Source organism: Misgurnus anguillicaudatus, chromosome 7 (genome assembly GCF_027580225.2).
Source record: "Misgurnus anguillicaudatus chromosome 7, ASM2758022v2, whole genome shotgun sequence".
NCBI classification, from domain to species: Eukaryota; Metazoa; Chordata; class Actinopteri; order Cypriniformes; family Cobitidae; genus Misgurnus; species Misgurnus anguillicaudatus.
The window spans coordinates 9,023,287-9,050,586 of record NC_073343.2 but is presented as its reverse complement, the minus strand read 5'-3'; the positions used below and the strand labels follow the sequence as shown (position 1 = coordinate 9,050,586).

Sequence of the window (27,300 nt, the reverse complement as noted above, 5' to 3'; positions counted from 1 at the left end):
GGAAAACCTCGGTGGTTCCTCTGTGGCTTTATGTTCTGTTCAATGTAAATGTCTTCTTAATCCGTTTGATGGGTGAATTCAGATTATTAGACCTCATCTGGCTTTGAATGCCAATTTCCACAGACAAGGTGAATCCAAGTTCACCCTTTCCAAAACCCATTACACAAACTACAAACAGAGACTGCATCACAATTATTTGTGCTCACAGCATAAAGCACTTTACGTTCAAAACCTTCGATTGAATTCATGCACTGGCTGAAGACTGCCCTGCTACATAAAGATGTGGTGTCCGGTTATGAATATACTGAATTATATTTGCATGTACTCATAGCACATGCAAACACTATTTTTACTGTTGTTCAGGATATATATAGTATGTTTAGAGTTAATGATTAAATAAATAATTTTGGCAGAAACATTCAAAAAGAATTTAACATTTACGTCAGTAGCTTAAGTGTGTTCCCTGTGACTCGTTCCCATGACCTTATCGTTGCTCCGAACGTTACTAATCATACAATAACTTCCTGTGCATGTAAACAAATGCAATGGCTTTGTATATCTTACCAATGTCACCTTCTGTGTAGTGCATACTGAGAACATTAAATATTCATTGATCATAAACAGAGACACAGTGCAGCCCCTTGGCTCTAAACAGGATATCCCAAACTTTATTTCCTGTGTAGAGGTGTACTAAGGGAGCAATCACAGTTAGTGGACGTCCATCTTATTAGATTGAGTGCAACACAAATAAATCAAAACTAAAAAAAGCTCAATTATTCAGATTCGAAAAATAAACAACCTAACAATCAAAACAAAGCAGCGTGAATCAAAGCGAGAGAGAGAGAGAGAGAGAGAGAGAGAGAGAGAGAGAGAGAGAGAGAGAGAGAGAGAGAGAGCGCTTTAATAAGCTTATGACCGTGTAAGACACACTATGCCACAAGGCCACACACACTTTGCATTAACATGACTCACAGCATTAGCGTACAGTGATCGTACACACACAATAAGTCGAGCCCCTCCATCTGTCGAGACAGATAATATAATAAAACTTCCTTCATGTAGACCAGCTATTACAACGAACGATACATTCAGTCCTGCTTTGGCGTGAGAGCTTTCGGCCGTTGCTTATATGGTTCTGCAAATCTTTATACATATTATTAATGTATACACATTATAAATAAGTGAAATGTACTCATATACACACATACAGTATACACAATTAATAAGGAACTTTTTCACACATATACACATCTGGGTTTTTAACAACACGCAGCCTATGTAGTTTTAGCACTGGCCACATTAATGCAACATGTTCGTGAGGCCTTGTATTTGAGAGTAAGAGAGCGAGAGACAAAGAAAGAGAGAGATAGAGAGAGAGAAAAAGAAATAATATTATCAAAGATTAGTATTAAACCCCTGAAAAACTACAGTCCATCTGAGCAGTGATGAGGAGGGGGGTGTAGGAACGTGAGACATTAACAAGGCATACACAACGAAACGTTAACCTGACGTTTTCCAGGTGGTTCACAGATTTTTGCAAGATGTTCACAAACACATGTTGGATTTTTTGTTCCATTAAAATTCTTCTTACTGATATCACACACACACACACCACACCGCTTCAAACCAGGTAAACACATACAGGCACACGCACTGCTCAGCAAAGATAACAGAACAAATGAAACTCGATGCAACAATCAATCCAAAAGGCAATATTTGTCATTCGTAAAGGTCTCGAATAAATATGTTGTATAATTCTCCCGAGCGGTGACTCGTCTTTACTCTACTTTACAGTCTATATACATACATATTTGAATTTTTAGTGACTAAATATTTGAAACTGTTAAATAATACAACCACGGCAACAATCGAGCAAATAACCTTGATATATTGCTTCCTATGTTTGTTTGTACATGTGCTCATGCACCTGTGCGCCGGTATTAAACGACAGATACTGCCTTTTTAATATACATGTGCAAGTTAAAATTATTATTAATAAACAAACAAACACATTCAAATGAAACAAACAAACACGCAAAACAAAAAAAATGTCTAATAATATCTATACAGCTTTCAAACCTCTACATTAATGAAGAAAATTCCGCGTACTATATACAGACAGGTTAGCATCCATGCATTGTCAACACCAAGCACATTAACATTCCAAATATGGGTAGGACAAACAAGGGGTGGGGCACAAAGGAGGGGCTATGTTTCACAGAGGCGGTTCGAATGCAGTCAAGCCCTGATGTACAGAACTGCAGAGCATGTACAATTGTTGACTCCTGCTCTGCCAAAGCAAATGCAGTATACAGTATAAACCATTGAGACCGCGTACAGTTTTCAACGCCTCGTATGCGCCCGTGAGTGTAGAGACACACCTCCAGCTCCGTGTTGCAGTCAATCGGTGTTTAGCGGGCGGCACGTACAGCGAGGGTTCGCGAAAAGTCTTTTTTTTCTAGGCAGAACTTAAAGAGTATGGCTGTAATTCACATGGTTTCACCAAACCCCAATTTCCTCAAACTTTTCGTTTATTGGTTAATTAGATAGTAGGCTTCAGGAAAGGAGTCTGTGTGTTTTAATATCGATTGTTTTTTGTGTGTGTTGTGTCTTTCTTTCTGGTGGAGCTTAGAATGAGCAAGCAACAGCAGGCCATCTCAATCACGGATCAAGGTTTCCATCTAGAAAACCCTGGAGCTGGTACAATATGTTTCCTTTCATTAAATACGAAACAAAAAAGAAACGGCCGCCCTAGTAGTTTTCTTCTCTTTCAAAATCAAGCTAAAGGAACTACAAACATTCAAATCCCAGAAAACCTACAGTATGATGCCCACCATGGGAAAAGTTGCTGTTCTTATGCAGTAAAAGAGCTCCCTCGAATTAGTTAGAAACGCCCATAAGAAATGTCACCAAGACATTTTTGGTGTGGGTAAAAAATTCGAAATACAAAACCTACTTCAGGGGCTGTGTGGCACACTGCAGTTCTCCATAAGAAAGTATTTTTTTCCTTTGGCAAATTTGAAGAAAACGAGCCCTAGCGCTCCATCTAGAACGTGTTTCGCTTACTTGCCCACTAAATCTAACTTTGGAAAGGAGCGTGAAAAATTCTGCTTTCAAAATTTCAGACAAAGCTACTTTTTTAGTTCTTATAATTCGTTTATTTACCCATGCTATTCTAAATTCCATTTCCGCTTTAAAAAATTGACTTATGTCTAAAACCATAACTACTCTACGATGTTCACCTTACGGCCTCCTATGCGAATCTACATAGTACAAAGAAGCGGTCTCGGCCGGAGAGAGGGAGGGTGCGCGCCCTCGTAAACTATATGTAAATGAGTGTGTGTGTTTCGAGGGGCATCGAGCAAGTTTGCCAAGAAATGACTAGGTCTTAGTTCAGAATGCTTGCGTGTATAAAACAGTGAGTTTTTGAGAAAACAAATAAATGAAACGATGGCCGTTTGGATGTTACTCTATGATTGTAGTGTGTGTTCGCAAATGTATGTCTGGACGGAAAGTAACAGTCTTAATTGTAAACTCTAGATGTGATGTTGGCAAAAGCATTTCAAGGGCCTTGTGTCTTATTAGTGACAGACCTCCCATGCTTTCATGCTTTCCTTCTGCATAAATGAATCCAATCATTACTAAACTGCAATATGTCAGCTTTCGTATTATTAGGACGTCCCCAAAAACTCACTTCACAATCCTCATGAATGTCAGTTCATTCTTAAATGAAATGCACTAGTGCACCTCTGGTCTCTAAAGCTTAGTGTTAAAAGAGAGGCTAATCTCTGATGTTGCTATGAATGGACGAAATTATTGGTGGCCTTCACAGGAACTAGTCACAACAGCAAACGCCGCTAAGCGCCGTAGGAGGATCTCCAAGCCATAAACCATCGGTCAGAAGCACTCCGACTTCAGGTGACGAAAGCTAAAATTCGTAAAGACGTTGGAGACTGAATACAGTGTGTCTGCAGATTCTCAAAGCCTGTATCTTTATCACGCAGGCAAAGTGCAGTACCGCTCACTCTACATGAAGCCAAAAAAACCCTACCTATATAACACAAAACCACTACATTACCCAGAATTCCATGACACTATGAAGGGACCCTACAGGGTTTCCTCCACAGTTTTATAAAGCACGACTACAGCAGATGAAGTTAGCAACAGTAGCTTTCATACAGTCTGAATTGTTGATCGTCGCACTCCCTCAAGTGATTCAGTCAGAACACAAAAACAAAACAAAAACAGAAGATCAAGATGAAGGAGTGGTAGTGGTGTGCGGTAAGAACACAAAAACTGGCCTACGGTCTGTGGAAACGATTATCCACGTAAACCCAAAGAGTCCTCCGCTGCTGCCTGTCTTAAGTCTTTACCCTTTATTCTCATGATCTTTATGCATGAACGTGTGTGTGTGTGTGTCGCTGCGTGAAGGTGTGTAGTTCTGAGTGTGTGCATGTGTGCGAGCGTGTGTATGTGTTTTTAGAAGCCCTTGATGTGGCAGTATGCCTCCAGGGAGGAGAACAGAATGTAGAGGAGCCAAAGGCTGAAGAAAAGCATGGTGGTCAGCACTTTAGCAGTCCGCGGACCCCCCAGCTCGCCGTTGATGTCGGGTCGGCGGCGGTACATGAGCACCGCCACACAGATGAAGGCGAAGATGGTGAAGAGGGTGACGGAGAACGCCAGGCTACCCGGCTCCACCTTGAAGGCGTTGCCCTTCGAGTTGTGGTAGATGGCGGCGATGGACCACGCCACTCCGATGCCCAAGAATACGTTCACGGCGTTGCTGCCCGTCACGTTTCCGATGGAGGCGTCGGCGTACTGATCCTGTATCGCTGCCACTTTACTAGCAAATGTGTCTGTGAGGAGGAAAAAGAGAAGAACGTTTTAGTGTAATGTTAGTAATTTATATCACATATATCCTCACCTAAAGGATTATTAGGAACACCATACTAATAATCTGTTTGACCTCCTTTCGCCTTCAGAACTGCATTAATTCTACACGGCATTGATTCAACAAGGTGCTGAAAGCATTCTTTAGAAATGTTGGCCCATATTTATAGGATGGCATCTTGCAGTTGATGGAGATTTGTGGGATTCCACCACATCCCAAAGATGCTCTATTTGGTTGAGAACTGGTGACTGTGGGGGCCATTTTAGTACCATAAACTAATTATCATGTTCAAGAAACCAATTTGAAATTATTTGAGCTTTGTGACATGGTGCATTATCCTGCTGGAAGTAGCCATCAGAAGATGGGTACATGGTGGTCATAAAGGGATGGACATGGTCAGAAACAATACTCGGGTAGGCAGTGGCATTTAAACGATGCCCAATTAGCACCAAGGGACCTAAAGTGTGCCAAGAAAACATCCTCCACACCAGGGGCGTAGCCAGTAATGGGCCAGGGCGGCACTGGCCCGCCCACATAACTTCCTGGCCCGCCCAGGAAAGTTTAATCCAAATAAATTTTTTGTTTATTTTTATTATTCAAATGTATTTAAGAAAATACATTAATATAATCCTGATTTATTGTTGACCGGTGTGTGTATAATTTGCTTTCTAAATAAAATGGAGTTGTTAAAGCAAGTTGTAGGAAGCCTCCGGAACGTAATTGGTTGCTAGGGGTTCTGACAGGTAGACTCTGTGGGGAGCGACGGGCTCTGGCAGCCAGCCAGCTAACGTTGCTAACTGCTTTTTTAGCTAATATTAAAATTGCCACAATAATGGCTAAAGTTTCTTTAATGTGTTATTTAAAAAAGCAAGAGTTGAGGAAGACGATACGCCACTGCCTCCATCTGCCGAGTCCTACCAGCCCAGTTCTTCAGACTCAGCAACCCACAAGGCGGCTAGTCAGGCGCGCTGGCGGCGCCGGTTGCCCAGACTGACACAGGTTGCCCCGCCGATCTCCCGGCAAGTGATGAACCACGTACAACCCAATTTGAATCCACGAGTACTACTCGGCTCAAAAACCTGTGCCTTTTGTCTTTTGAAAAATAACTCTGTGACTCTTTGGACTATAATGAGATCATTTCTGTTTTCAACATTAAACCCAGGCGTTTGCGTCTTGTTTTGTAGAATGAAAACAACAAAGGTAAGCCTGTTGTTTAACTCATTTCCTTAATTTTTGCTCGGGAAGTGATTTAACTGAAAGTGGTGTGTTGTGTATAGATGTATGCCTTATAGGTTAAGTTACATTGATTAATTTAAACGAGTGGCTATTTTTTTGGCACAAAAGCTTAATTTCCACCAGGCTGATTGCACTGTATCTGGTTGATTTAATATACATTAGGCAGTTTGTTGTTATTTATTTCAAACCGTGCTCTGCTGAGAGTTTTCATTATTTCAATTTCCTGTTACTTTTAGCCTACTTTATTTCAGGTGAACTGTTTTTGCACTACTGACTAGCCTAAATAAGACTGCCTGGCCTGGTTTGTCCAGCCTTTATTGAGCTATGTGTTGGTTGAACATGTTTAGACAGTGTTTTATTATTGCCTTCGCCGAAAATTGCTTTTTGCAGATTGTCTATTCTTTTTTCTACTCTTATGTTTAATTATTATTTAAGTCATTTTATTCTAATATAAACTAGTGGCCCACCCACTTTTGCCCCGGCCCGCCCAAAATAAAATTTCTGCCTACGCCCCTGCTCCACACCATTATACCACCACCACCAGCCTGCACAGTGGTAACAAGGCATGATGGATCCATGTTCTCATTCTGTTAACGCCAAATTCTGACTCCACCATCTGAATGTCTCAACAGAAATCGAGACTCATCAGACCAGGCAAGATTTTTACAGTCTTCAAATGTCCAATTTTGGATGAGCTCATGCAAATTGTAGCCTCTTTTTCCTATTTGTAATGGAGACGAGTGGTACCCGGTGGGGTCTTCTGCTGTTGTAGCCCATCCGCCTCAAGGTTGTGCGTGTTGTGGCTTCACAAGTGCTTTGCTGCATACCTCGGTTGTAACGAGTGGTTATTTCAGTCAAAGTTGCTCTTCTATCAGCTTGAATCAGTTGGCTCATTCTCCTTTTCGTCCACAGGACTGCCGCATGTTTTTCCCCTTTCACACCATTCTTTGTAAACCCTAGAAATGGTTGTGCGTGAAAATCCCAGTAAATAAGCAGATTGTGAAATACTCAGAGCGGCGCTTCTGGCACCAACAACCATGCCACGCTCAAAATTGCTTAAATCACCTTTCTTTTCCATTCTGACATTCAGTTTGGAGTTCAGAAGATTGTCTTGACCACACCCCTAAATGCATTGAAGCAACTGCCATGTGATTGGTTGATTAGATAATTGCATTAATGAGAAATTGAACAGGTGTTCCTAATAATCATTTAGGTGAGTGTACATGAATTGTTTCACATTTGATAAAAAAATAAAATATGTAGAATAAAAAACCACAGTACAATATAAAACAGACGTACAAAATCACGATGTGACGATGTGAAGCTCGACTAAGGGGCTATTAACATTTCGCGTCTTTTGCATGCTCAAGTTCATTATTTCACAAACAGTCCTCTCAATCCCCCATTGTTGTTTTTTTGTGAGGACGTGTAATTTAGTAATAACAGCATGGTTAACCTCTGTGTGGAGTTGAAATCAGAAGGCTCTGTGCTATTTAAACATTGTGGCTTCTCTCTGGTTTACAGACAGCTGCATGGTAACAAGGCGATCCATTACAGACAGCTGAGAAACCACGAGAATGCTGAACGTGCATTTGGCAGTGGGATACTTACAGCGGAAAACAAAGACTGTAAATAATCCCAGACACATACACTCCCGTTCTAACTCTTTCCTTCTCTCTGTCTCTTTAAATCTTCCTCTCCTTGGCTATGTTAATGTAATGTATAACACATAACCCTCCTGGACTGCTGTGGATATGATGATATTACTTTTTGCTGCCGGCGGTCGAACAGAGCCATTTTTCTTCTTTTAAGTCTTGCAATGCTCCAGTATTCACACATTTGAATTCACATACATTCTGGCAGTGAATCTCAAACAACATGTCCAATAAGTTATAACCGCTAAACATTATGGGGGTTAACTTTGGGGTATGTACCTTTTGCATATTGTTAACATGTACTAATACACACTTACACACCAAAGGAAATGTAAAATCGTGAATCGGACCATACAGTAGGGGCTCTTTTAGGCAGCTCAAACTTGGATTTTAGACTAGGATAAATCCTGTATAGAAAAAAAGTCATGATCACCTATAGTAAAGGATTCAAAAAAATGTTTTATATTTTTGAGCTTATTTTGTAATCAATATGCCGCATATCTATGACAACATACAAATTAGCATGGTGAATTCAAATATAGCGGAACATCGATAACATAAAATCTCATTTGTTTTCAAATGTCGTGACCAGGGTCGGCCAGTGACTTGTTTTTCAAGAGCGCATGATGCAAAGCTCTACTAAGGGGCTATTAACATTTCGTGTCTTTTGGGTGCTCAAGTTCGTTATTTCAAATGTAGATGCGTGTTATACGTGCTCATAATGGAAGCGACGCGCACATAGTGCGACAGACTTGCTTTTTACAGGCGCGTCTCCACCGCATCGAGTTAAAAACATCTTAACTTTTCAGAATGCCACAAGCGCACTGCAGGTCATGTGACAAGAACCAACCGACGGTCACGTTTTCCGCGTGGTTTTAGACCTGTAAATATAATTACGGCCGATGTGTGTGGCTAGTCATGTCAAAATATATGTTCAGCACGTCATGTGAACCTATGTGCATCACGCGTCATGTCAAAATATCTGATAAAAGAGATGCTTGTGCTTGCCAGATACCTGCTTAATCTCATGTATAATCAGAGTTTAGAGTTAAGTGAGTGTCTTGCGAGTATTTTGTGAACGTGTCTTCTTATGATAAACCCGTTTGAGGCATGTGCACCAGGCCCGTATTTTGACATGACGAGTCACACACGACACTCCGAACAGATATTCTACGACATCTGCTTCAGTTTATGTTTATTAACCCTTTAGTTTCACTTCATCATGCAGCTATTCCCGTTAGAGGTATCTGTTAAAAACATTTAATTCATAAATAATCTAGCATGTGTTCATTTTCTGTCATAGTTTCTTCAAAATTAAGTTTTATTTGAGTGTTTTAAATAAAAATATTTTCATTTTCATCATGACAGTGATTGCCATGTCCCCGGCCCCGACCACCCACCCAACCCCACCACCTTAACTAACACATTTTCTGCGGGGAAACTCTGTAAACCCCTTGCATTTTGACATTACGATCCATACACATGACGGACTAAATACATGTTGTGACGAGCTTAGCATCGTGCGCCCTTGAAAAAGAAGACCAAAAATGACTCGACAGCATCTACAGTAAAAACTTCTACAAAAGTCGACACAGTCCAGCACAATAAAGTCGTGGTCAAAGTCATGGCTTACAGTAAACACTAATCTCTAAACTCAAATTTTCCTTTTCATTATCCTTCACTGTCCTATTATGTTGCTGTAAACAACAGCATGGAAGGAGCCGTTTCCATAGCATTACCATGGAAATTCTCAGTTAAGACTCAGTTAACACCCAGTCTGGTGTACGGTCCTGCCAAACAGCTTGGCAGCGCGCGGACGACAACTGCCGCTAACGTGGGTGTCAAGCCGATGTAAAGCTTCATCCCAGTTAATCATTCCAGAGTTAAAACGGATCTGTGTTCCAGACTGTTCCATCGAAACTGTTACAAGCCTTAAAATGCTTAAGTCTGCACATAGAGATGAATTCAAACTACCGCACGTAGAGTTTAAATGGGCACTTTTTCTACTATAAATATGTTTGTGCCTCAGCCACACTGCCACTGTATGTCTGTAATGGTCATTATAGTGACAAACAGCACTATTGAGACATTACATTTGGAAATACAAAGCAGAATAAATATATTTTGTCCCAGGAGCAAAAGCTTTCACACTGGCAGGACTGTTTTTGGCGGGTGTACAGCGGTAATGGGACTCCTAGAAATTCATTTTAATTTCAAATTAATTAAGCCATTTAATAATTCATAAATATAACTGTATGCTGAATCTTCATGCTTTGTTTTCTGTTCAAAAGCAGGCTTATCAGTCAGCGTACGTTCTCCCGCTTTCAGCTAATTGGACGTTTCAGGCGTTTTTCTGAGTCGCGCTGGCTTTCATCTGGCAACAGATTGACACATTTACTAACTGTTCAATACCACGTCGTACGCTTCGCAATGTGCCGTTTGTCATTTTGTCAAACCGTGCTGAAAAGCACAATCAGAATCAAACAACAGCAGAAAACAATCAATAGATGTGATTGCTAGCATTTAGGTATTCTTTGAAGTTTGTTCAGAACAAGCAAACAGATGAATGGAAAATGTGATTTTGCTGGCGATCGTCTGACTATTAATGTATAACCGATTCACTTGCTCATACTGAATGGTATGGGGATGTTTGCAACATTTCTTTGTGCACTAGAATTGAAGCAGAGTCTGTTAATAAATCCTATCGATAAACAAAAAGAGGGGACGAAGGTTAAGAAACAATAAGATGAAAGATAAAAGCAACGAAGCAGATGAAATGTACCAAAAGGCTAATTTATGTATATACCTGAATAATAACCTTCATAAATATCGGAACAGAAGCACATGTTGTGTTATTTTAGCTGTTTAGCAAAATGTATTCCAGTTACAGTCATATACTGAATATTGAAGTGAACTGAACTTAACCCATAGGTCTGAAAGACGAGTACTCGATTAACTGGGGGCGGGGCAATCAAAGGCGTTTGCGTCATTATGAAAAAAAAAAACTCAAATAAAACTTACATTTGAAGAAACTACGACCGAAAAATGTACACATACTAGATTATTAATTCATTCAATTTATTTTAACAGAAACCTCTAACAGGAATTGCTGCGTGATGAAGAGAAACTAAAGGGTTAATAAACAAAACGCTGTAACGCTAACCAGATATCCAAATGCTGCCATAACCTCATAAATAAATAAATAAATAAACCCACATGGTCATCATTTTCATGATCGATCGTCAATGCCACGTTTGAGTATTCGATCAATCGATTACTCGTGCCCAACCCTAAACCAAACCATGAGTACAGTGCCGGTGTCATGAGCAATTCGGTCCCCCCTGGCAATTCGGTCTCCCCTAGGACCCCCACGTGATTCCATTGGCTGAAAAACTCCTCATGGGTAGTTTTCTTAGCGCCTTATTACAATTCCTACAAAATCGCGTTATGATTTATGTAGTTAGAACGTTGTTAAAATTACAATTGATGTCTTTTAAATGATATGTTTTATATAGTAGTATATAAATAAGGCTATAGGTGGGAGATCTACACTGCTTGTGTCATTTTATTATTTAGATTATTATACTGTACCCTTTCCACTTTTGTACTGTGTAAAGTTAATAAATTACTTATTTAATTTTACGATTACTACATAGCTGAATCACACATTAAAATTATAATTTATAAGCCATGATTACTACACTTTTACTAAAAAAAAAAAAATGCATTTTGTAAGGTATGTTAATAATTTACAAAAAAGTATTGTTTTTGTAAAGCAGATGATGACACAAAAGTACTGACGTGTCTGCAACATGAATATTAGTTTATTATATATATATATATTTTTTTTTACTTTTATTTAAAAAAATGTGTATGCTTCTATTTTGTACAACGTAATTAGCTTGCTAGTCTGCTAACGCAGACAAGATATCGCAGTAACAAATTTTTGAACAGGCATTAGTGCTAGGTACCAATCGGGGTCCTAGGGGAGACCGAATTGCCAGGGGGGACCGAATTGCTCATGACACCGGTCCTAGACAAATTTCACTAGGGGGGCCAATAAGGGGTCGGTGTTTAATCAGATGGGCACCAAATGATATTTAAAGATTATAGGGGTGGTTACAGGGATTAGTTTAAGCCAGGACTAGGCCTTATTTAATGATCACAACGCGCTTAAGCAGCCATGTCACAGGAGAATTAGTAAAAAGTGTCCCAATGTGAAGTGAGCTAGAGTCCTTACTAGTGCCCGAACTTGAATACACATTCACAACCTCGGGAGCGAATTGAGACACTCGCTGAGCAGCACCCGCAGGCGGCTACAGTGATTGGGTGCGCCCATGTAGAACGTTGCGTCGCATTAGTTTCGCTTTTGGCACTTGCGTGTAAAATCATAATAAATTCATACCTTTTTATTTGGTCAGCAAGGCAATATTTTCATTTTCATCATGGCGCGTACACCCCGCTCCTTTGATTGCCACGCCCCCAGCCCCGCCCAACCCTACCACCTTAACTAACAATTTTCTGCGGGAAACCCTGTGAATCCCTTGGAAGCATCTGCAGCATGCAGGTATTTTGACAACATGTGTGATGCACATAAGTTTACATGACATGCCGAACACATATTTTGACATTTGGGGCACAGGGGTGGCCAGGGACATGTCTACAGAGGCATGGGCCTCCCTTGGCCTCCGTGTAGAACCGCCACTGCATAAGCATGTACATGGAATTTTATGTAATTTCCTTCTATAACAGCTTTAAGGGTTTTCCATTAGATATTTGAACATGGCTTTGAGAATTTGCTTCAATTCAAACACATCAGTGAGTTCAGGCACTAGTAAATCTGTTTTTATAAATGTCACCTCATGCACTGTGATGCTGGAACAGAACGCTGTGTTTCATTTTGTTTGTTCATTTTCATTCGATGATGTTTGTCTACAAAGACTGCATGGCTGTATGCTTAATTTCACGCACCTGCTAGCAATGGGTTTAGCTGAAATAGCCAAACCTGTTAATTAAAACGTGTTTTGACATAGTGTAGGTAAAAGCAGTGAAATAGAGCAGACTGGTTCTCAACCTTTTGCACATTAAGGCTCCCTTGTTGCCCACAACAATATTTGAAGGCCCACACTAACTCATTTTTTCCAAATAAAATGAACTAGAGTTTGGAAAGAGTTTGCTTTAGCTTATTTGTTTTGTCTCATTTTCAAATCATTTTAAATCATCTTGAGGCCCCCTCTGGGCCCCCGCTTTCCAGTTGAGAAACACGGAATCTAGCACTATCTGCACTATCAGCGTTTCTTCTATGAGCAGTCCAGTGTGTCTGGAATACTAAACATGGTGAACATACGGTGTTTCCAGCAAACTAAATCTCTTCAATGTCTTCAGTGTGTGTATTTCTCTCTTGTTCATGGTTGAAGCTGTCTTTTTTTCTCCAGTTTCAAGGGGCAGTTATCATGACTGATGAGAGTAATATATGTGGCGCAATGTAGCAAGAAGCTATACTCTCCATAATTATACAATATATCATAATCATAGTCGTGCACACAGATGCGAGACCCTGGACATCGTCATTTCTATAAAAAATGACAGTGCGTAAATGAAAATGTTTACAAAGGTTGATGAAACACAAAAAGCAGGTTGTGTTTTATATCTTTCTCACCTGGAACAGAAGTGCCCAATGCCACAAACACCACAGCGGTGACGGAGTCCTTCAGCCCGATGGTGCAGCCAAAGTGCGATGCCAGATCTCCGATAAAGGCCGTCAGAACGCCAATCATTATGATTGACACCACGAAACAAGCCCAGCCGTTCCAGTAGTCGGTGGGCGGGACGAAGGCAAAGAGAACTTTCCAGAAGACGGTGAGGAAGTGCATGACGTAATCGAAACAGGAAGGGAGCTTCTCCTCTCCGCATTCTTCTTCATCGTCATCCTCACCTGGAGGAGAGAGGCAGACAGTGAAATGCAAAGCATAAACTTGATGATGCAAAACCTGATAACCCTGTTGGTTTTTAATTCTGCGATAACAACAAGCTTGTGGTGCATTATCCCTTACGCGGCGCCGCGTTTTGACATGTTTTTTCCTTATCATGGCAGAATCAACTTAAAATACTCCATCATTAATAATCATACACTTACGTGTTTGGCATAATTTGAAACGGTAAAGGGTCTTCTTTAATATGTGTTCATTCACAATAACAACAGATCTTTGTGTTTTTGCAAATAAAGAAAATAAACAGGGTGTGCATCCAGACATTTCTGTCTCCGCCAGCTGTCTCTCAAAACAAGTTACAAAAATCAATTGAAACTCCGCGAATACTCGTCACACAAACATGATACACATATCCAAAGAAAGCCTGAAATGTCTACTTTTAAACATGCTAAATATAATCGAAAACAAATAATGCCTGTTTATATAATCTGCATTGAAGTAAAGAGAGTACAGTTTTTCCTGGCTGACTTCATTATCTTTAATTCGGTCACGCCCACAGGCGGTACCCGCTGTTGACATGGAAATCAACAGACGAGCGGTTCAAACCATAATAAACAAAGCGTAAAGTTTATCAGATTTAAAGACTTTACCGCATGTTTGGATTATAAACTTTATACACACACGTGAGGAATATCTTCATTTATGTCTGGACATTGAGGAAGAGAAGCATTTATCTTTAACGTTAGGTGCAGTGTGTACATTTTAGCGGCATCTAGTGGAGAGGTTACGAATTGCAACCAACGGCTTAGTCCACGGCTCACTTCTCGCTTTTGAAACGCATAGAGAAGCTACGGTAGCCGCCACCGGACAAACATCTCATCATCGGAGACAACTTTTTGGAAAAAAATTGTCCTTTAAGGGCTTCTGCAGAAAAATTGCAGCACAAAATGGCGTCTTCCATGTATGTAGACCCTCGGTGTATGTATATAAAAAGGTCTCGTTCTAAGGTAATAAACACATAACGGTTCATTATGAAAGGTCTTTATACACCCCTGATAATATAGTTTTGTATATTATTTTGCATTTCTGTCAAGATATCCTTCTAAAAATTACACACTGCGCCTTTAACCCCTTATGCCGATTGTTGAGGAGAGGAGGTGTCCTTTTATTTATAACAATTTCACAGTGAAGGAGAGACCCAAGATATATTTAGGGACTACAATATAAGAAACTAGCCTTCTATGAATTGGGAATCATCCACAACACCATAGCAAGTGCATGTCAACACCCTGCCAGGCTCCACTTACGTTTTCTTCAAAAGGAAAGAAGAATTTGTTTGTACAAAGTCAAGCATTACTGTTTGAAGTCAACTCAAACAAACACAAAGGTGCCTGTAGGTAAAACCCTTAAGCATTACAAAAAAATTAAACCAACTACAAAAATTTGCTTGCTTTGCCTACTCCTGAAAGCCTTATATCGACGTGTAGAGCACATGTGTCATGTGTGCACTCGGCGACAGGATGTAATCTGTTTGATATTCTGTTTGTGCCGTGTTTCCTCGAGAGAGCAAAGAGAGCAGCTTATGCACACCCACGCAGAAGACACTGACAGGTGAGCCTGCGCCTTTAAAGTCTGATTAGATACTACAGGATGTGCAGAAATGTCTGCTATTCAGACATCAGCTCAGAGTGATAGGGATTGTGCATTTAGTCATCTTTTGGACGTGCTGGTGTGAAGGACAAACATAATTCTTGATTAAAACATGCTTAGGCTGAAATACAAACTACTACATTGTTCATTGAAATTATGTATATGAAATTTGCTGGACCGATATAACCTATAAACCGATCAAATCAGAAATATTTGTCTAAATGAAGACTTACCATATATTTCAGTTTTATATAAAGCTATAATAGTTGCTATGGACTAAACCTGACACAAAACCTTAAAGAGAACGTTTTGGATTAATATTTTTTTTATTTAAAGTTCATGTAGTTAATAATTTTACTTATCATCAGAATAGCACATATAAAAGTTTGACCTGTCAGTCATTCCTTCATGCTATAAAACAGCTTGAATGTAACTTTACACCCTTGCCTCATTTAGTATATGCAGATCTACTCAGTAGTACAGCTCAGACCATAGATATGAATATGCGAATTAATCCCCACCTCCACTCTTTCACACTACCTTAGACCATAGATATATATCAAGAGTTTGGTTCCAAAACATACAAAATAAAATAGTTACCGACAAAATCAGTATTGTATCAGGTCAGTATTAAAAAGTCAATTCTTCATTTTATGCAAAATCCGATATCCGCCGGGTTATTGTTATCTTTTCTCCCTTTTTTCTAAACCGTGACAAACGGCAGTCCTCTGCAGAATGCAATAAATCCACTTAACCAATCACAGCGCACCATTCCACGCATTGTAAACAATAATGAAAACACGTTTTACCCAAATTAGGCAAAATGGACCAAAGTCTTCATATGTAAACAGATGCTACATTCGTCAGTTTCAGACACATAACTGCTAAGTTCGGTTTCACGCAATGCATACATGAACTGCCTGTTCGCAGTACAAACCTTTTAGTGCTGATGTTAACAGGTGTGAGCAGCACATGTGAGCATCACAGAAATAAAGCTGAAGCAACCGTGCTGCAGTTGGAGTTCAATTCAATTCATTTCAATTTATATAGCGCTTTTCACAATTGTTTAATTGTTTCAAAGCAACTTTAAATTAATAGTTGCAGGAGAAAACAGAGAAAAAGTGATGGACAACATAAGCAGCAAAATACAGCTTAAACCGTAGTAGCGAGAGTAGTAATAATGTAACGCATAGAAGAGGGTTCTAAGTTAAGCCAATGTAAACTGACTCCCTAGGGCAGGGCTATTCAAATCTTACCCTGGAGGGCCGAGCACTGCATTGTTTAGCTCCAACCCTAATCAAACTTAACCACCTGTGATTGTCTAGTGATCATGAAGACCTTGATTAACTTGCTCAGGTGTGTTTGATCAGGGTTGGAGCTAAACAATGCAGTGCTCGGCCCTCCAGGGTAAGATTTGAATAGCCCTGCCCTAGGGGTTGAAAAAACCTTTAGGAGAAAAAACCTTCTGGCTTTTTTAGTCAGGAGGGAAAAGTCAAAAACCCCTTGAGAGAGAGCCAAACATAGCTGATTCTATAGAGGATATATTATATAATACGTACAATTTATACAATGTTATAGGATTAAAACATCTAAAATTATATATGCGACATCCAAACATAATATATATGACTCAAACTACTAATCCATGCATTTAACTGTGTTGATATGTTTGTGACGTTGAAGATTTCAAAACGTGGGAATCCAATTTTATGGAGAAAGTACTCAGCGATTGGGTTAATGATGAATTTACACATGGCTTGTCTTATTAAAACACCACATAGTCATACAAGCACCAATAAAAACATGATTCTCCCCACAGTTGGACTTTATCAACGCTCCAAATATTCTGATACCAAGCTGATAGGATTTCCTTGCTTGTGAGGAAAATTTTATCTCCACAATATACAGTAGACAAGTACACACCAACCCACACAAAGTATTCATGTTGTGTTTACATCCTTATCTTTTAGATGTAAATCCTCTTGCTGTGCTACGGAGTCTGACATTTAAAAAAGCTTTTAAACTTTAAACTCTTCAATTTACTGCCATTAGTTGCTGACCTTTTCTGTTTCTTTGTCTCGCTCTCTCTCTTTGTGTGTCTTTGTGTCCTGGAAAACATCTCAGCGGCATTACATAAAAAATGTCCCAGTCTTCTACCTGTCATCAGATGATTCTGTTTTGAATCCATTTCTATTTGAACTACAGCGTATACAAAGCAAAAAACATTGCTTAGACTTTGTGTTACAGAATAAAGCAAGTCTCTCGCTCTAAAGTTTTCAACTTTAGTATGTAATCCGTCCTTCTTGGTTTATACTACAGACATAAATGTAACCTAAAATAGTGCAGAATGTAGCACCACTTATGGTTGTACATAGCACCATATGATTCTACATAGGTGCTATACAGATGACATATAGCACATAAACTGGTTTCCCTATGAAAGATATATTTTTTTTAATGTACTGATAATTTCTATTTTGAAAAACTAGACGCTGTATGAAACAGGCTGATGATTGGTCTGACAGCACTCCATGCTTGACTGTCTACATCAGTGTAAAGGTGATTACAGGTCAGTTCTGACAACATACGCAGGCTTTTAACCTTGCTTTGCCCCAGAGTACAAACTGGCACAGTGAGAGGTGTTCAAGTGTGAATCACTAAGTCACCAACACCTGGTCCAAACACACACACAGCAGACTCCATCATCACTCTCTCATTCTCATCTCTCTGAGGTCGTGCTGCGAGTGCTAATTACTTTAGGAAAAACAAACTTCCCTCGCCTTTTCTCTTTCTGCGCCTTCATCTAATTTCTTTCTGTACACTTTATGGTTCTTTGCACTGAGAGGAATGCCTGTAAATGAGGTGAGGATGGCGAGTTAATTTTCCTCTGCATCAATGGGCGCCAAGTGTTTCTCATTCTCTAAATATTACTTTTAGGTTTTTCTAGTTATTAAACAACCATAATGAAACAACTGTATGAGAGCACTTGGATTTCTTCTTTTTATATCAGGACCACGATAGCAGGTCTATTATGTAGCTTTTACACTGTAAAGCCCAATGTACAGATCCGATTTTTTTCTCCCGGCTTGCAGTCTTATTTGGGTTGCAAAAAGATGGGTTTTAAACAGCATGATAGTTAATTGTGAAAATAAAAGTATATGTGTATATATGTAATAGTATGTAAAAGTATATTTGTAATATATGTGTGTGTGAACTGTGACCATCTTGCATAATATATGTGTGTGTCTACAGACTGACCAATGACTGACTGAAGAACAGCCGGATAGAAACAGACTGACTGAAGAACGCGATTAATCACATACAAAATAAAAGTTTGTGTTTGCATAATATATGTGTGTGTGTACTGTGTGTATATATTATGCATAGTATATAAATACACACATACATGTAAATGTTTCTAAAATACAAACATGAATGTGTGTGTATTTATATATATAAAATAATTACACACAGTGCACACACATAAATTAATAAAAACACTTTTATTTTGTATGCGATTAATTCATCTTTCGACAGCCCTCAGGGTTCCCACACCTCAAAATTAAGGACCTTTCGAGGATCCAGGTCCAATACCCTCAAATTCAAGGACTACATGTAAATGTGGGGACACATTTCAAGGAAGAGCAAGGTTACATAGTGTTACCTTTTAAGATACATTGTTAGAGTTCCCTTTTGAGGGAACTCGCGCTGGGTCACTGCGGTGACACTTTGGGGACGCCTCCAAGTATAAGTAAGTGCGTCTGAACAGTTACATACGTAACCCGAGACATTTGTCAAACGCAACTATGCAAAAAAGCATTTTGGTATGAATCAACATATAAGCATTTAAAGCAAACAGTTTAGCATGTGTGCTTAAAAAGTCTAGAATTTAAATGATTCAAGCACTTTCAATGACTTCCCAGGGCCTTGATTTTTCCCTCCCCCAGATTCACAAACTTTCAAATTTTGCAAGGACCTGTGGGAACCCTCAGCCCTACTCATTTGACATTGTTTACATTAAAGTCATAATGAAATCAAAATGTACAATTCTTATTTTTATGTTATATTGTAGTGTTTATGATAAATAATAATTCAACGATCAGTGGCGGTCGGTGACTTTTCATGTGTAATAAGAGTTTAGTGTTAAGTTAAGTGTTTTTTTTATCTTAAACCTTTTCGACGTGCGCGCAGCAGGCACGTATTTTGACATAACGCATGATGGACATAGACACTCTGAACACATATTTTGAATTTGCCCGCCACTGGTAACGATACACCAAAATGAATTATGAAGAAATGTCGCTACATCCAAAAGCCAGAGAGCGCTCTCGTGCAGAAACTCAATATACATCGCAGAAGAAGTACCTATTTATATCTCTGTTCTTTTCAGATATTTTCCTGATATATAATATAATATAATATAATATAATGTATGTATAATGATTGTTTGACGAGTGTTGCTTTTTCAAATGCATGTTATAAATGACTCAAACTTACAGTGATTTTAGATTGATAAGGACTTCCTACTGATCAAAAAGTCGTAGTACATGAAAGAGCTGTGCATAATATCACCTTTGCGATTCAGAATCGTTATTGGACAAGTATTATTAGTGTGTATCACAAATGATCGCTACACTCCTAGAAACGACCTTTCTTTCTGTTAGGGTTGTGCCGTTAGACGACAGTATCATGTATCGACAATCGTCACACATATCACCAATAGCGTGCTTTTCCTCGCATGAGAGGGTTTGTGAGCTTCACTTGTGCGAGTGAGCTTGTAACACACGCGGATTCCTTCTCGCACAGACCTGGACTTAATGTGCGTGTCTTGAACTCTTGCTCGGACTTGAATGCGCACGGCATGGACTCATTCTAGCACCTGACATTTCCTGGCACTAGAGAGATTGTAAGCCCGCAGAGGGTTAAAACAGCGAGTGTGTTGTTCCTGCTCCCTGGCACGCAGGAATTGAATGACGCATTCGGTTTTATGGCATCAGTTTTAAGAAGGTCATGACAGTGTTTCCCTTGCTTCTTTTTTGTCCACCAATCAAGTCAATCAAAAATGAACAAATAAATAAATGAGTAAACTACTGCTCCGCCCCCCGATACTATCTTATATCGGCGATCTCACAGGCTGACAGTAGGACGATCTCAAAATGGGGCATATCGCCCAATACTACTTTCTGTCATGATGAATGGCGCGAGGGAGAGGCTATCTGAGACTTGTACTGCCAAGGAAAAGATCCAATCAGTTCTCGATGGATGAAATCAAGTCCCCCCCTACATTTTTTTCTCATTTCAGAAGCTGTTTCACTCAGATATACGTCACGACAGGGAAAAGAATGCAATTGCTACTTCCGTTTCATGGCGAGTTTAATATCACAAAAAGACCAAGAAGAGCATATATATTTAGTATATATACGATCAACTTCTCACTGCTACTGCAAAATGAAAATGTGTGCTCCTGTATAGGTCAGTGGTCAAGAGTTTGAACTAGAAGTTGTTACAAAAATGTATATCTATGTAATTAATGCACTGTAAGTTGCGTAAATGTAAAAAAATTAATAAATGCTCACACACATACTCACCAGCACTCACTGTGATGGCCTCGATAAACTGATCTCTCCAGCTGTTGGTCCCAACCAGAAGAGCCAAGTTGGTCTTTTTTATTAACTTATCAACTGTGTTCTACAGATAGAGAGAAAGAGAGAGCACATGACGAATTATTATTCAGTCCAATAAAACCACACTTTTACACACACATATGCACACTTCAGACGAGGCGGAGTCGAGTGCTTTTGACTGCCCTCTGCTCTGCCCTGCTGTGAAGTGTGCATGTGGGATCGGAGTGTGTGTGGGCTAAAGTGCATGTGTGGCTATATGTTTATCACTTTAAAGTATGTGTGGGCAAACAACGAAAAAGCAATGTGCTCCTTGAACCTTCCTTACAGACTTGTGTGTATTATGTGTTTCTATTAGTAACAGGATAAAATTGATTTTTATGGAAAAACTGGCATCACTACACTTACACATGAATCACGATTACTAGATGGAAGAAGGTGGCATTAGGGACAAGGGCATTCTACAAGACATTTGATTGGACAAATGCATATTGACAGGTAATGTAGCTAATTGGATTATATGCATTTAAAGTGGCCTTAGTCAAGCGTGTGATTATTAATGAATAAATGAACATGGTGTTGCTACAGTACAGCATACATGCCTTAAATTCATAAGATTCCTCAATGATGACTTCCAGCTTGGGATGGTCTCCGAGCATTGGCTTTCCCATCTCAGCAATGCGACGTTCCTCTTCCTCTTCGCCTGTCAATGGCTCCTCCTCTTCCTTCACCGGCTCTTTCACTTCATCTGAAAATTAAAATGGCAATCATAAAGTGGAAAACAAAATTAAGATCATATGTTTCAATATATCGGTCCATGCATGTATGCGAATAGTTTTTATTGTACGAATAGTTATAAATAAGTTCTGACATACAGTTAAAATCTAGTTATTATAAGTCGATTTATATAAAAGTGTTGCCTAAAAGCATAAAAACTATAATGTAAACGTAAAATGTATTTGGCTCTGCAGGGTAAAATTAGATTAAGTTTTAAAGGTCACAGAGCATTTTCTATAAATTTGGAAAACTGGGCCCACGTCACAAACTTGCACACGCGAGCACACACACAACTGTGACCCTGTATATGAGAAATATGTCTGTGGCAGAATTTTCCTTTATTTGTTTTATGGGTTACAGCTCCAATGGACCCAGTGGGATTTTGGGTAAGTAATCGTGTGACATAAGCAACCTCTGATTATGTGACTGGGTTTAGCCCAATCAATCACTCCCAATTAAACACACACACACACAATGAAATGAAAGGGCCAGAGGAAAAGCAGCAGATGCAAAACTAAAGCCGGGTCGGGATGATGAGGTTTAAAAAGGACATACAATTAAATTACATTTGAGATATTCAATCCAATACACACATACTGTTGAGGATAGAAAAAGGGTAAGGGTTGGGGAAAGAAGAAAATTAAAATGCTTTGGGCATCACCAGTGTCTCCGGTGGAAATGTAATTTTAAAACCGTTTTACTCCTCCCACATAGATCTCTGTCTTTTTTATTCCATATTTCCTTTCAGTTCACGTGCTGAGCTGGCATACCTGTTACATCAACAGCAGCAATAGTCATAAAATAACGTTATGATGACAATTCTCCAAAGCTTTATAGGCAGGAACGTGTGCATAAATAAAGTGAAATATCTAATGGAATAAATACATCAAACTACAAATGAACCCAAAAGCATTAGCGGAGAAGAATCAATGCCAGTTTAATGGCAGAACAACTTGTTCCTGTATCATAAACAGTCTCTCATTTCTATCCTTGCCCTGTCCTGATGATTGATATTCATCTGTATCTGTTCATCTTTATTCTTATAGGCAGTCTGTTGTCCTGTTATAGTGAATAACTCTGTTTTTCTCACTCCTCTGTCTGTTTATGCATGCGATAATTAAATACTCCTCCACATTTACTCTCTTCCATTCTCTTTGCAGTCACAGATTATTTTATCTGTAAAAATATGTCTTATGCAACATACAACATAGAAACCTCTCTAAATATGAGTTAAACGTGATCTTAAATGTTGGATAGACTTAAAAAGACAAGATACAAAATTGAAGAGAAACAAACTGAGCAATGACTGACCGAGATACAGTTGTAAAGACACAAACTGACCAATGACTGACTGAAGAACAGCCGAACATAAACTGACTGACCAATGACTGACAGAAGAACGACTGAATAGAAACAAACTGATTGAAGAGCAGCTGGATCGAAACGGACTGACCAATGACTGACTGAAGAGCAGCCGGATTGTAACGGACTAACCAATGCCTGACTAAAGAGCAGCCGGATCGAAACGGACTGACCAATGCCTGACTGAAGAGCAGCCGGATCAAAACAGACTGAGCAATGACTGGCTGAAGAGCAGCTGGATCGAAACAGACTGAGCAATGACTGACTGAAGAGCAGCCGGATCAAAACAGACTGACTGAAGAGCAGCTGGATCGAAACAGACTGACCAATGACTGACTGAAGAGCAGCCGGATCGAAATGGACTGACCAATGACTGACTGAAGAGCAGCCGGATCGAAACAGACTGACCAATGACTGACTGAACAGCAGCCGGATCGAAACGGACTGACCAATGACTGACTGAAGAACAGCTTGATCAAAGACTGACCAATGACTGACTGAAGAGCAGCCGGATCGAAACAGACTGACCAATGACTGACTGAAGAGCAGCCGGATCGAAATGGACTGACCAATGACTGACTGAAGAGCAGCTGGATCGAAACGGACTGACCAATGACTGACTGAAGAGCAGCCGGATCAAAACGGACTGACCAATGTCTGACTGAAGAGCAGCCAGATCGAAACTGACTCACCAATGCCTGACTGAAGAGCAGCCGGATCAAAACGGACTGACCAATGACTGACTGAACAGCAGCCTGATCGAAACGGACTGACCAATGACTGACTGAAGAACAGCTTGATCAAAGACTGACCAATGACTGACTGAAGAGCAGCCGGATCAAAACAGACTGAGCAATGACTGGCTGAAGAGCAGCTGGATCGAAACAGACTGAGCAATGACTGACTGAAGAGCAGCCGGATCAAAACAGACTGACCAATGACTGGCTGAAGAGCAGCTGGATCGAAACAGACTGAGCAATGACTGAGTGAAGAGCAGCCGGATCAAAACAAACTGACCAATTACTGACTGAAGAGCAGCCAGATTGACACAGATTGCCCAATGACTAAATGAAGAGCAAGGGGCTGTAACAGACTGCACAATGACTGACCGAGAAGTGACCAATGAGTTAAACATGATCTTATGTATTGGATAGACTTGAAAAGACAAGATACAAAATTGAAAAGGAACAAACGGACCAATGACTGACTGAAGAACAGCTGAATAGAAACAGACTGACAACTGACTGACTAAAGAACTGCCAAACATAAACTGACTGAAGAGCAGCCAGATCGAAACGGACTGACCAATGCCTGACTAAAGAGAGCAGGATCAAAATGGACTGACAAATAACTGACTGAAGAGCAGCCGGATCAAAATGGACTGACCAATGACTGACTGAAGAGCAGCCGGATCGAAACGGACTGACCAATGACTGACTGAAGAGCAGCCGGATCAAAACGGACTGACCAATGTCTGACTGAAGAGCAGCCGGATCGAAACTGACTCACCAATGCCTGACTGAAGAGCAGCCGGATCAAAACAGACTGACCAATGACTGACTGAAGAGTAGCCGGATCGAAACGTCTGACAAATGACTGACTGAAGAGAAGCCGGATCGAAACGGACTGACAAATGACTGACTGAAGAGCAGCCGGATCGAAATGGACTGACCAATGACTGACTGAAGAGCAGCCGGATCAAAAACGGACTGACTGAAGAACAAACGAACAGAAACAGACTGACCAATGACTGACTGAAGAACAGCTGGATCGAAACGGACTGACAAATGACTGACTGAAGAACAACCGAACAGAAACAGACTGACCAATGACTGACTGAAGAGCAGCCGGATAAAAACAGACTGACCAATGACTGACTGAAGAACAACCGAACAGAAACAGACTGACCAATGACTGACTGAAGAGCAGCCGGATCAAAACAGACTGACCAATGACTGACTAAAGGACAGCTGTAAAAACACAAACTGACAAATGACTGACTGAAGAACAGCCGAACCAAAATACACTGACCAATAAACACAAACTGACCAATGACTGACTGAAAAACAGCCGAATAGAAACAGAGTGACGATTGACTGACAGAAGAACAGCCAAACCGAAACACACTGACCAATAAACACCCTGACCAATGACTGACTGAAGAGCAGCCGTATAGAAACAGACTGACCAATGACTGACTGGAGAACAGTCGAACAGAAACAGACTGACCGAAGAACAGCTGAACAGAAACAGACTGACCAATGACTGACCGCAGAACAGCCAAACAGAAACAGACTGACCAATGACTGATCGAAGAACAGCCGAATAGAATAGAAAATCTGAACTATAACTAACTGAAGCTGAATGGGAAGAACAGCCGGTAACATTTCAGCTAATGAATTGCTACTGCATTATTTATTGTAGCAGTTACCACTTTAAAAGCATCATGGTTACACCATATTATTGTCTTTTAACAACAATGTGTTATTATGTCAGTACAATAACAATCACCTGTAAATGTAATTAATTCAATACAACAGATGTTTTAGCCACTGGGTCCATGTGGTGCACACTCTTAAGCATAAAATATAAAAAGTTTTAAACAGCTAAAAGTTGGACACAAGGTCATTTGAAAGTAACAGAAAATGTGGCACATCTTAGATGTATGTCATAAAATAATTTAAGTGTGATGAAAAATTAATCAGCTACATTTTGACACTGTGATGAGTTTGGTAATTGAATGCGATCCAGCACATTCTCACTCCCAACTCGTCACATATTGACGTTTGGTCAACACCATTTTTAACGCACAGGCCAGGGTACCCCTCTGGTGTCGTTTCTTAATGTGCAGGGTACTTCGTTGAATTTGTCACGAGACAGGCTTTTTGAATGAATTGTGACTGTATAGTTTCAATTTATATGATAACAGGTTGGTTTAGGGATGGGGTGCTTACAAATGTCTAAATAGTGTCTGATTAAATTAAAAATCACTTCATAATGATAGTGGCAATTTGGCAAACCATTATATAATTTCATAATGACTGCAAAATTCCCATGGCCGTCACATATTGACGCCAAACGTTTCTCATTAAAAGCAATGAAGTGCCCTGCATGTCAAAAAACGACACCAGAGGGGTACCCTGTGCATTAAAAACTGACACAGATGGGGCGCTGACCAAACGTCAATATGTGACGAATTGGGAGTAAGAGCATGTTGAAATAACACATTGTCTGTAGATGCCCCACAGCATGAAGACTGTGAAACATGTTTACGTGAGTGTGTATGTACAGAATGTGTGTATAGATTTTTTTGACGTGTAAAACATTCTTCTTAGTGTTGTCCTTGAAAACAGACCGATTATTTATACTCTCATATGAACTCCTGCCATCCTTTAATTTCATTCTCATTTCTTTCTTGCCTCATCAGAAATTAATTTTCTATTTTTGGAGCATCCACAGGTAAAGCTAATCAAACACGACGTAATTATAAATTATTTTGAAGATGTTCTGTCCGCCATCTGAGTGTCTTAATCATTTTTTTTTGTTAATCCCTCATGAATATATTTCACAGGTGAAACATCATCAAAATCATTTATTACTAAACCCAGCTGCATGTGATTGGACTGTACCATACATTATTCTCTCTAATATGTCATATCCTCTATTTTATATCTCTAGATTTACTCTCTCTCTCTCTCTCTCTCTCTTTTGTCAGCGATACCCCCTTGACCTAAATTATTTACCTCCTGAGCACCTCCTGAGATTTTAAGTAAATATAGCACATTTGTATGTTTAAAACATTTTAATTATTTTATAAGTTTTTATTAGTAGTAATTTACATAGTCATTGTTATTATTAAAGGGATAGTACGGCCAAAAATGATATTAAACCCATGATTCACCCACCCCGAAGCCGTCCGAGATGCACATGTCCCTCATTCCTCAGACGAACACATTTTCAGTTATTTTAGAAAATGTTTTAGATCTTTCAGTTAATCAAATGTAAAGTTACAGGGTCCATGTCCTTCAAGTCCAAAAAATCTATCCCTCACAAAACAAATCCAAACGCCTCCACGACGACAAACAAAGGCCTTCTGAGGGTCATCCGTGCCGTTTTTAAAACTTTATAAACGAAAATAACTAGCTTCCGATAACACTGCCATCTTAGTCGCGTCTAGA

General features: G+C 39.7%; 1 protein-coding gene across 4 annotated transcripts in view; it reads right to left on the bottom strand.

Moving 5' to 3' along the window:
- Positions 1 to 641: 641 nt before the first annotated feature.
- The window catches only part of slc8a1b (solute carrier family 8 member 1b), a 124,167-nt gene continuing 97,508 nt past the window's right edge, over positions 642 to 27,300 (bottom strand). For all 4 annotated transcript variants that reach the window (XM_055171567.2, XM_073869388.1, XM_055171568.2 and 1 more), the window contains exons 4-7: positions 21,586 to 21,731; positions 20,951 to 21,050; positions 13,442 to 13,717; positions 642 to 4,856 (exon numbers count right to left, since the gene is read on the bottom strand). In XM_055171567.2, the coding sequence (XP_055027542.1) occupies positions 4,480 to 4,856; positions 13,442 to 13,717; positions 20,951 to 21,050; positions 21,586 to 21,731 (899 nt within the window). In that variant the 3' untranslated portion in view covers positions 642 to 4,479. The remainder of the gene's footprint in view (positions 4,857 to 13,441; positions 13,718 to 20,950; positions 21,051 to 21,585; positions 21,732 to 27,300) is intronic.